The sequence below is a fragment of the Protomyctophum bolini genome, assembly GCF_963924005.1.
Source record: "Protomyctophum bolini genome assembly, chromosome: 16".
NCBI classification, from domain to species: Eukaryota; Metazoa; Chordata; class Actinopteri; order Myctophiformes; family Myctophidae; genus Protomyctophum; species Protomyctophum bolini.
The window spans coordinates 33,085,924-33,097,501 of record NC_137877.1 but is presented as its reverse complement, the minus strand read 5'-3'; the positions used below and the strand labels follow the sequence as shown (position 1 = coordinate 33,097,501).

The 11,578-nt window shown below is 41.3% G+C and overlaps 1 protein-coding gene across 1 annotated transcript; it reads left to right on the top strand.

Moving 5' to 3' along the window:
* The first annotated feature begins 12 nt into the window (after window positions 1-12).
* fancb (FA complementation group B) lies at window positions 13-6,285 on the top strand. Its single transcript, XM_080785608.1, has 9 exons — window positions 13-153; window positions 425-1,374; window positions 1,488-1,643; window positions 1,765-1,857; window positions 2,163-2,291; window positions 2,681-2,853; window positions 3,858-4,267; window positions 4,514-4,754; window positions 5,234-6,285. The coding sequence occupies exons 2-9, from the start codon at window positions 460-462 to the stop codon at window positions 5,637-5,639; spliced, it is 2,523 nt and encodes an 840-aa protein (XP_080641734.1). The 5' UTR covers window positions 13-153; window positions 425-459; the 3' UTR covers window positions 5,640-6,285.
* The last annotated feature ends 5,293 nt before the right edge of the window (window positions 6,286-11,578 follow it).

Here is an 11,578-nt window from a genome sequence, read left to right as displayed (position 1 = left end):
GCGCTGCATGTTGTTTTCGTCTGTCTCCTGTTTACATGTACTAGCATCTACTCACACTATTCTAACAGTCACAGAGCTGTTGTTACAAGTAGACGTGGTCAGCCCTCCCTTGCCCCTGATGCAAACGCCTCGCATTTAGGCAGCAGCCAGCAGGTATACTGTTACTGTACAGCTTTATATATCAGGCTTAATAATGTTGTTGCTAGACTCAATATCATTTTTATCTGCATGTTGTGTACTCCATTATGTGTTTAGCATAAACCAAATGAGATATCTGCACAACCAGATTGTGCAGATATAACAGATTTGTCATACAACAATATTGTACATTCATATTTCTTAAAGCTTATTTTTGAATACTGTACATTTTAATAGCTTCTAAAACAAATTACTTGACGCTATTAACCAACTCTACATTGTGCAGGGGGGTGTCACACCCTATTTCTCTTACCTGGATGCATGATGGAGACAATACACCTGGAGGATTCGGAGCGTAAACGTCATTGGGTGTCCCACTGCGGAAAGATCATCTTCTTTGAATGCAAAGCATCTTCAGAACACAATGTAAAAGCTTCTGAGATCCTTTTCAGCAGCCTTTCCTTCGATCAAGGTGGCAACTCCTTCCTAAGAGCAAATGATGGCGCAGCTGTCATCAACAGAACAAGGTCATTTGACATAGTGACTTGCAAAAGTGTCTATGCTGATCAAAAAAGAGTCACTACGCCATGCATTTTATTGGTACATAGAAGTAAAAGGGAGAGCTTCAAGTACAGTGTCCTCACTCTGAGCTGTTCAAACACACTGGAGCCTCACATGGAATTTCAGCTCCCTTATGAAATGCAACAGGACGTTGGCATTCTGCCAGGCCCCATAGTGATATGGAGACATGCTGCTGTTGTCTTTTACACATGTCTGCAGGCACCTAAAGTGAGACAAATACCCACCCAACTCTCCCAAATCATCATTGGAGTTCTCCCGCTTCACAAAGAACAGGTGTTTTTTCTAGGTCTGCAAAATTCCTCAGAAGAATGCATGGCGGACGCAAGCAGCAGCCATGCTCTTGGGTACCTTCCAGACAATGGACAGATGTTTGACGGAAGTTTGATTTTACCTCGGGCATATTGTTCCATTACAAAGTCCATGCTGGTACTCTCAGCTGAAAAGAACAATGGTGTGTTGAAAACCATAGTTGTTGCAGCAACCTGTAAGAAGCAGCTAGTTTATTTCGAGAGTGGAATTCCAAAAGAAGTGTGCCAGCTCCCTTTTGAGGAACCTGAGGATATTCAGGTGATCAACACGGGAAGGAATGGCTCCCTGTTTGTTATCTACTTCGAACAGGGCCATGTCTGTGCTGTATGGAAGGAAACGTTCCAGGTATATTCTAAATGGGTTCATTTTGGGTGGGTTTATTAAGTGTCATCTTGACAAAAGATAATGTATTATTTAGCTATTTCTTTTTTTTTTACTGTCCCACTTTACACATGCAGGTAGCCTCTTGTTGGTCAGGTGTAAGTTCTGTTCATGTGGATGACTTCCTGGGCCATGGAACAGACCAGATGCTCCTGGTTTTTGCAGAGCAGGTGGGCCCTGGACACCCACTGGAGAATTTCCTCATCACGGATCTATGTGGCACCACGTACTCTGTAAGATATTCGTCATCCTTACAGGAAAATACTGCAGTTGTTAAAAAAGCAACTTCTCCGCATTTGCCAGGATAAGCCATGATTATTGAATGAGTAGTGGCGAACATATTTTTCTTTCTAGCGCAGTCAGGACAGTGGAGATGTTCCGAAGACCTCTCATCCAGCCCAGGAGAACTATCTTCTCACTCTTCAAGCTTTAGAGTCTCGGCTGCAGGTACATTGTTAGAGTGAGCATCAATATTAACATTGATTTATTTATTATGCATAATTCATTATTTTTATTTATTCATTTAATTAATTATAATCAGTTAATGTTATTCTTCTGAGGTGGATATCCTTGCAAATTAATGAATTAATCTTTAGGCTATGAATTAATCATTTAGTCTATGAATCTGTCATTTAGTTATAATTCAGTTAATGCCAATGAGATCTCATTCAGTAAGTACATTTTATTTATAAAACACGTTTCGAACGTTCAATTGTGGACCATCTCGATAAAATAATGTATTTTATATCTAGAGTGGCTTGAACTTGCTTCAGGATCTCCAGAGAGATGTGAGAGTGAAGGAGAGGGTTATTCACCAGTCAGTCCAATCACTTACAGACGTGGTCTCGGGAAGAAGGCCTGTACTCTCTCAGTATGAGGAGGTAACTGTATACTGTGTGTGTGTGTGTGTGTGTGTGTGTGTGTGTGTGTGTGTGTGCGCGTGTGTGTGTGTGTGTGTGTGTGTGTGTGTGTGTGTGTGTGTGTGTGTGTGTGTGTGTGTGTGTGTGTGTCACCACCTAACTGCAACATTTTTCAGAAAATGGAAAATATAATTCTTATATTTTTCAATAGCACTGATTATGCAAAAAATAATCTAAAGCCTAAAAAATGGAGTTAGGTGGTTTATTCCCGACAGCAATGATAATGGCCTTAGGTGTAGACAAATGTGGGTGTGCTGTTGCAGGAAATGACAGAGAGATAAGTGTCATTGCTGTGACTGCTGTCACAGATTTTGTCAGGGTTGATTATAGTCTTTGCACATCCTGTACAGGAGGGTCTTACTTCGCTATGGGACGGCAGTGATGAGCCTGAGATTGAAGCCTTTGATAACGAGAGGCGAGATGTGCCAGCAGTGTCCTCCAAACCTCAAGTTGACAAGCTCTGGCATCGCATTATTGAAGACCGATTGGTTGTGGGCGTCATCCTAACTACAGACAGCTCTAGGTAAACGTGTGCTGATGTTTTCTTTTCTATGACTGTAAGATTGCCCCTTTAGCAAGGTAAACTAGTTGGTGTGATTTATAGAATTATCTATGTGCGTCTCTATATCTTCCCTAAATGGCTCATTGAACATCACATTAACCCAGCACTTGTTAGTAATGTTTCTTGAAAATTCTTGCTGTCTTGATGTCATGCCAGGCCATCCTCATCTTGCAGAAAGTGGAACCATGTGTATGATAATAATGGTAAATGGTGCAGTTATATAGCGCCTTCATCCAAGGCGCTTTACATAGATTGTGCATTACATTCACCCATTCACACACGCATTCATACACTGATGGCAGCGGAAACCATGCAAGGCACCAACCAGCACATCGGGAGCAATTAGGGGTTCAGTATCTTGCTCATGGACACTTCGACCCTAACTCTGGGGGAGCCCTATTAATACTCAAATGTTATTGTGAATTAATATGCTCATAGATGAACAAGGCATTATTATTTTTTAAATGGTTTGTTTACAAAACAGGCATTGACTAATGTTCATGCCTTGAAGTGCCTTTGTTTCACTGTCTCACTATCTCCTGACTTTGTATGAAACTATGAATTTGCACCACTGTAGCTTTATCTTAGCTGTCAGGTGGTAGCCATGGCAACACATTGTCAAATAACCCTCCAAGCTCTTTCTTGTTTTTTCTTTTTTCATGGAAGCGACAGAGCAATCAGTTCCTTCTTTACACCATCCACCTGTTCTGATTTCAATTTGGTCACATTGTAACTACCGAAATCCATGGCAGAATTGCTTCAAGAGCCTCTGTACTACTGTGGGGTTTATATTGCAACACCGGTAGAGTTTCAGTAATAAATTGGTCAACAGTGCATCTCAATTGTTTACCAGTCCACCTACTGATAGATTTATATGAATCTTCCTAATACATTACCTGTGTGATCGATCGGCTGTCGTCCATGTGAAACATAACTGTTAGGGATTTGTTTTATTTTTGTTCCAGACCAGTAGGCAGTGTGAGCTTATCCGTCTCGACAGAGACAGGCCAGAGATCAGTGCCTGCAGTCATCCAGACCCACAGCCAAGTGTTCCGGCTCCCCACACTTGGTCCCTTATCCCCCACTTCTCCTAGCCCTCGTCTGGAGCCGGCGGCCAAGAAAAGCAGACGGGACAATGCCAACACACCCAGTGACAGCAATGAGTGCAGACTGGCCGTGACCGCCGTGACTGACCTGACGCCTCTGCTGAACTCTGGCTGTGTCAAGTGCCGTGTCGTGCTCCATTACCTCCACACACAGGAATCTTCCCTTGTACACGACCCAACACAGTTTGTTCTCCTTTGTGGTCATGTCCCTTTGGATACTCGGAGGAATACCCAAACCCCGCTGCTGAATGACTCCAAACTCACAGCGGGTAAATTGTCATCCATTTTTTAAATAGAGAACATTTAGGATAGGACTTATTTTTTTATCAAGAACATTTAGGACTTCCTAAATGTCCTGCGTTAATTTAACCCTGAAAGTGTAACAATGGACCCGTAATGATGTTAAAATGGAACACTGAATTTGTATGTGTACAGTATGAGGCGATATTTAGTTTTTTATTAGTTATTGGATTGTGTGTCTACATCTACTTCTGCTATGTTCTCTCTTTGTCCAGATGAGGCCAGGGAGGATTTACTGTGCCTGTTGGCTGTGCTAAATCGCTGGATCCTCCACATCGATTCTCCTGACCACAGCTTAAGAGATGTGGATGGCTGGATCCAGAGAACAATGGGGTGCGAGAGGCTAGAGGTGGACCCCCAGTATCTTCTGTCCAACGCTACAGGACCAGCTGCGCCCATGCTGTTACACTGGCAACAGACGACTCCCTTCCAGGGGCAACTGGTTGTCCACTGCAGGTAATTTGGTTTTATTCACAGCATTAAAGCAGTGTGCAGAACCGAGCCATTATATCTACAGTAGGGCTGTACCTTTTCATTTGACAATTCAAATAATTGGGGCTGAGAGCCCCCAGTCAACAGAAGTTCTATGACTAAAATTGCAATTATCTGACAGAAAAGGGAAGCCCTTTGTGAAAATCACATCAATTCTGGCTTTGAAATTGATAACTCGGATTTGTGTCAGTCATGTAGAAGAAATCTTATGGAATTTCAAAGTGATGGGGACCCTTTGAGGATCTACAACACTGAAGTACCGATCTCGTATATACATGCTTCATGAATTTTAACAACTGTCGAGCTGGATCTGAGGTAGCTCAGAAATGATAGTGAGCAAAACTCAACATATACAGTACTACACTGTAAAAGCCTCATTGTTAAGTTGTACCCAGTTACAGAGGATCTTACTGTGTATGAAAACAAAATGTCCTTCTTTACAGTCACTTACGGATGCTCCAGTTCTTGGATTCATTTTTGGGTTTCCTTCCTGCATCCTGCTCTGTCAAGTCCCTGAAAGACCTGGGGACATGTAGGACAACTCGGGTGCTTCCTCTGGCCTTGGAGGAGGAGGTGCTGTCACTCAAAGATGGCGTGTCGTCCCTGCTGTGCTGCAAGCACGAGGAGAGGGAGAGGACCTTTGGAACGAGGCACCAAGAGACCCCCGAGCCACATTCTGTGGAAGGTCTCCAAAGATGCAGAGAGGACTGGGACATGGACTTGAAGAGGAGCAAGACCAGACTGAGCCCCCTGGTGGATATAGAGAGCTATCGCAGGTTGACCCAGAAACTATTCAAGGTTAAGCTAGAGGGGGATTTGGCGGTACTCTTGGAGTCCCAGAGAACCTAGTTCATGTCTGGAACGCACTAAGAGGCAGTGGCACTCACATTTTAAAGATTAAAGATTTTATGTTATCGATAGATATGGGTATGGTAGTGCTTTCATTATAAGAGATAATGGAGAACAGGAGGTAAATATTGAGAAGTATACCATGACAGGGTTTAATCACCCCGCAGGGGCTTATTTCTCAATAATGACCTGCTCCCCATTGATTATCGCATGGCTACAAAAAATAATGTAATGTAATTGATTTTAAAAGGATTTCATTGCTTATGTGTGCTGTTAGCTGCAAGTTACATTTTGTTTGTTTACAATTTACATGGCTGCAATGTTGGAAATGCAGGTATGAGCCAGGAGTCTTTGTTTAAACGGCGGCATGTCATTGAGTTCAGCAATCATTATTCAACAGATCAATAAATTCAGTGATTGACCAATTAGAATAAAGCATTCAACCAAGCCTTTTAATAAACAAACACAATATTATATCTATGAGTGTACATAATTATATGCCATTTATACATTGCTGTATTGTGTTGCTATTATATGATGGCTATATAATGTATATATTTAACGTAAACCCTATCATTCACTAGACAAAATCTGAGTCAGACTCAAGTCAACATTGCCCAGTATAGTCTGTGTGCGTGTGCAGAGAGCTCACAATGGAAAATCAGTAATATGTCTTGAGATTTTTCCAGTGCAGGCTCTACTTGGCACATTTAAGTTAAACATTGGTTTAAATGGTTTATGCCAACATTATTCACATTGGTAGCATGTGTAAAATCTTTTCATCCCCAATGCCAATATTGCACTGTGGATTCATTCCTTTGTCCAATGTCCCATAGCCTAAATTAAAGAATAGCTGTGTTTTTGGTAAATGAAATGTGTCGTGTAGTGATTTGATTTAATTTAATTCAAGTATACAATGTATTTCCTCAACCATACTGAAATATGTCCACATATTGGCTAGATTTCTCTGCTGAGGTTATACAGTAAAGACTACTCTTTCAGACATCTCTTGGGGTTTGCATTTCATGTCAGTGCGTAAAGCTTCAATGTCTGTCCTGTAGACAACTTCCTGGTTTTCATAGCCCTAAATCTGTCTGTGATGTTCGGCTCCCATCAGATCAACAGTGTTTCTGTTAAGACAGCCTCTTTAATGTCTGACTTTGCTGTGTGCTCACCAGTGGGAGACAGAATCTGGCTTCTTTCATCTTGAAGTGTTCAATATTTAAGACAAAAAAGGCAAAACTGTACTATGCTGCTATGCAGGCTACCGAAGTTGGCTGTGAAAGCATTTAGAGGCACTTTCCCTCTTACGGTTCAGTTATTATGTTTGTTATTTTCTGCTGTACAATCTTTCAGCACTGTTGAAAGTGCCAAGTGCTGTAAGCATCAAGCATGTCTCCAGTCCAAACAGGACCTTGTTTGTTTTAGTTGAAAGCTAGAGATCTGTGGTGGGTTGACCAACAGCATCTGTTGAGAACTTGAGATTGGTGATGTGTAGTGGTGGTGTCAGAGATCCAGGACCTGCTGCGTCTCCCATCTGTTTGTAGTACTCAATTTGATGAGAAACGCTCCCTCTCTTTCCACACCAAGTTTTTCTTGGATGATAAAACTGATAATTCTCTCACTGTCAACTGTCAAGACTATTAAACACTTGAACAGAATTGCTTTGGTCTTAGTTAATGTTAAGGACATTTGAACAGAATTGCTTGGGGGGGGGGGGGGAGATGCAATGCAAATGAAAGACATATACTGTGTATCCCTATTCCCTGACATAATTTTATAGCTAAACGGACAGAATTCTATTTTATTTGAATGATGAAACCCAGCTGCCATTAATAGTTGGAAATGGAAATGGCGGAAATGGAAATTGTAATTGCGGAAATTGCGGAAATGGTGGAAATGGAAATTTAATGCGGAAATGGAAATTGCGGAAATGGTGGAAATGGAAATTGCGGAAATGGAAATTGCGGAAATGGTGATTGCGGAAATTGCTCTTCACTTATAGCTATCTATTTTCAGGTAGATTGTTTTATTTTACTCAGTCAGCCATATCACTACTCTTTTTTTTTCATGAAAAAGGTCATAGCTGGGTAATCTATTTTCAGGCAAATTGTGTTTATTGTATTTTATTTTACTCAGCCATAACAATTTATTTTCTGTTAACCAACTTGCTGGCTGGCAGGCAGGCAGACAGCTACTCATAGACAGGCAGACAGACAGACAGCTACTCATGGAGAATTGGACAGGCAGGCAGTCAGACAGCTACTCATAGACAGGCAGACAGCTACTCATGGACAATTGGACAGGCAGGAAGGCAGACAGCTACTCATAGACAGACAGACAGCTACTCATAGACAATTGGGCAGGCAGGCAGACAGCTACTCATAGACAGACAGACAGCTACTCATGGACAATTGGACAGGCAGGAAGGCAGACAGCTACTCATAGACAGGCAGACAGACAGCTACTCATGGACAATTAGGCAGGCAGGCAGACAGCTACTCATAGACAGGCAGACAGACAGCTACTCATGGACAATTAGGCAGGCAGACAGCTACTCAGACAGGCAGACAGACAGCTACTCATGGACAATTGGACAGGCAGGCAGACAGACAGCTACTCATAGACAGGCAGGCAGACAGCTACTCATAGACAGGCAGACAAATAACTACTCATGGACAGACAGACAGACAGGCAGGCAGGCAGGCAAAGAGCTACTCATGTTATGTTATTATGTTATTATAACAGCTACTCATGTTATGTGCAATAATTTGTGCAGTTATGGAAACAGCTCTTTGTGTTTATGCAAGAAAATGTAACACATTTATTTATTTACATATTGTGTGCATGCACATTGTACTTTGATACATTTTGCGAAAATAAAGCAATTGAAAGAGAGAAGTTATCAAGTATCATTAATGTCGTAATTGTATCTACTGGCCCCTGGCCCCTTGCCATTTTTGTAATGTGGCCCACAGGTAAATCTATTTGAGTATCCCTGCACTAATCTATATTATGTATACATACTGTATGTAGTTTTTGAGGGGCACTAGCGCCTCCTATGTCCAGCTTTGAGGGTTTATGTAAACACAAACATGTGTAAACAAACGTTGAAGACAAAAGTGAGGACGCAAATTGTGATGATGATGAAATTCCAAGTTAATCCACCGTTTCCATATATGCAATATTACATAAATTACACAGAACTTTGTTCCCTGTTTGAGGGCCTCCAACGGATGGCTTTGTGTTCTGTCTGTGATTGTGTGGCCAAGTCTATGGACTTTTTATGATTACATTTCTTCCGTACGTCAATGGCAAATGGCATAAGTCATCGTGACAAAAGGCGCCCCTCACTTCACACAAGTTGCCTTTTTTTGAGGGGCTCCAACGCCTGGCTTTTGGACATTACGCCAAGTCTATGGAGTTTTAATGACAGCACGCCACATGACATCATATGGCAGCCAAGTCTATGAACTTTTAATGTTGGTTTAAAGAAGTGAGGTGCAAGTGTGATTTTTTTTAATAGTTTCTCTGTCTCAAATGAATCATTAATTTCTCATACGAATAATCTGTTCCGCATAAATTCATATGTAATTGGTGTTTGTACAATCCAATTCTCAGCATATGGATTAACGGTAGCATAAAGCCATAAAGGATGTTATTGCAAGATATGGACAGTGTCTCAACCTCAGATCAAATGCTTAGTTACGCTACGTCGTGCCCCCAATAAAATCTGAGGCTGGGAAAAAAAAGCCTTGCTTATTTCGGACCCTGGTCTTGGAATGACCTACAGACCAGACTCAAACTGGCTGCTGTGATTCCCCTAGTGAGCTTTAAAAGGATTGCCATGGGCACACTTCCCATACACTTCTCCTGCTTTGATGTATAGCAAATTCGCTTGCTTTTTAGTTTACTAGCACATTTCGTTGCTTAGTTTCTATTTATTAGTCCTTATTGGTCGCGTTATTAAACGTTCTTGTTCTCCCTTTGAGCTTCTTCAGTAGTGGGTACTGTATTTATGAGCATTGTATGTCTGTCCTGTTTTTTGTCGTGTATTTTTTGTTACTGGCAGAGCTGTGTCACTTATTTTTCCTCTTCTCTTGGCCAGTTCACACTCGTAAAAGAGAGATAAATATAGTGTTTAGTAGTGTGTTAAAGCCATATTGATGCTGAGTTTCATGGTCAGTATTCAATCTGAACTGGTCCTCTGGTCTCTGGCTTTATACTCTCGTCTCCAGATATTGAGGGGCAGAGCAGAGGTTTCCATCTCCTCTTGACTTGATCTCACTAGGTCAACCAAACATCCTGGCAGATTATTGAATATACTATGCCTCCAGTGTATCCTTAGTAGCTATGATTCCACATTTAACTGTAATCAGCCTATATATTCTAGCATTTGTGTATAAGTTAGGCAAGTTTGCAAGAACATTCAAATCTATCATTAGGCTTGAGACTACTTATGCATTCTAAACTCAGGGGAGAGGTAGGTTGATAGCTTTTGGACCTCTACATTTGTAACTTGACAAATCTTCGTAATCCTCAGTGTGAATTGAAGCATTAACAAACACTTAGTTCCTATTGATTAGGCATGAGGCAACATTAAACCATTACAAAAGAAGATCAATACTACCTGCACCAGACCACACATGACTTCATGTGGACCAGCAGTAACTGCTTAGCAAGAGTCCCCAGTGTACCATTGTTTTCTTTCGACTTCTTTTCAACATATTAATGAATAATAGTCAACGTCCCTTTGAACATTTCCCTCTTCTGCCCTATTGGCTGTTTCACTGAACCTTCTTGGCTTGGGTGCTCGATCCTGTGTAGATTCATATATGATAGATCTGAGCATATGCTCCTATTAAATGTTATAATATAGGAGGCATTTCCATTTACCCTCATATTCATCTTGAGATTGATGTAAGGCGTACTCAGTAAATGATCTACCAATTTTCTTAACTCGATCAATTCCCCACTTTTCTCACATGCTGGCCTTTTCCATTTCTGTGCAGTTGCTATGGAAACCCTCATTACTTACCTCTCTCAGACCTTGCAGAGCTGCCTCCTGAACTCTTAATGAATGATGGGGAGTTGTTTCCCCACTCAAACACAATTAAAACAGCTTATTCTTACGCAGAGGCCTGCCCTGGACATAATTTTCTTTTCACAAGCCGTCAAACTAAGCTTGATTGGGTGTTGCAAAGGTGATTCTATACTCCCTTGTTCACGTGAATTATAAGAAATAATATAAAACTGTGTCAGCGCAATTGATGGTACTTCCACCTCTGGATTAGCATTATTGATTGGTTTGTATATCTAGCTGTTTTGAGTTCCAAGCAGCAGTAAAATGAATCATGCCGTGTCCTTAATCACCCACCATAAACAATGTATCAGTATCAATTACGGATGTCCCGATCACTTTGGTTTCTTTGCTCCCGTTCCGATTCCGTTCATTTGATTTTGAGTATCTACCGATAACGATTTTTTCCAATCCGATATTTATATTTTATAGAACACGTCTGTGCCATATAGTATATATAAAATAGTACAATATCCAAAATTACAGACAATATCCAGTCTAATATCCTGATATGGATATAATATTGATACTAGGGATGTCCCGATCACATTTATTTTGCTCCCGGATCGGGACAACCCTAGTATCAATTTCTGAACAGACAAATATGAGTGGTCGCGTCCTAATATGATGCCTTACATTTTTACCCTACAACAAAAACCAGAGGTACAGGAACAAACACAGGAAACACGGGGAAACTAGGGATAACTAGGAGCAAGAAAATAACACTAGGAATCACGAGGAGCTAGAAATACTTACTTACTTACTTACTTTCGCCTATAGCCCAACTTTGGGCATAGGCCACGAACAAGAGCTCTCCAGACATCACGGTCCTGGGCCATCTTCTCCAGCTGTCCCCATG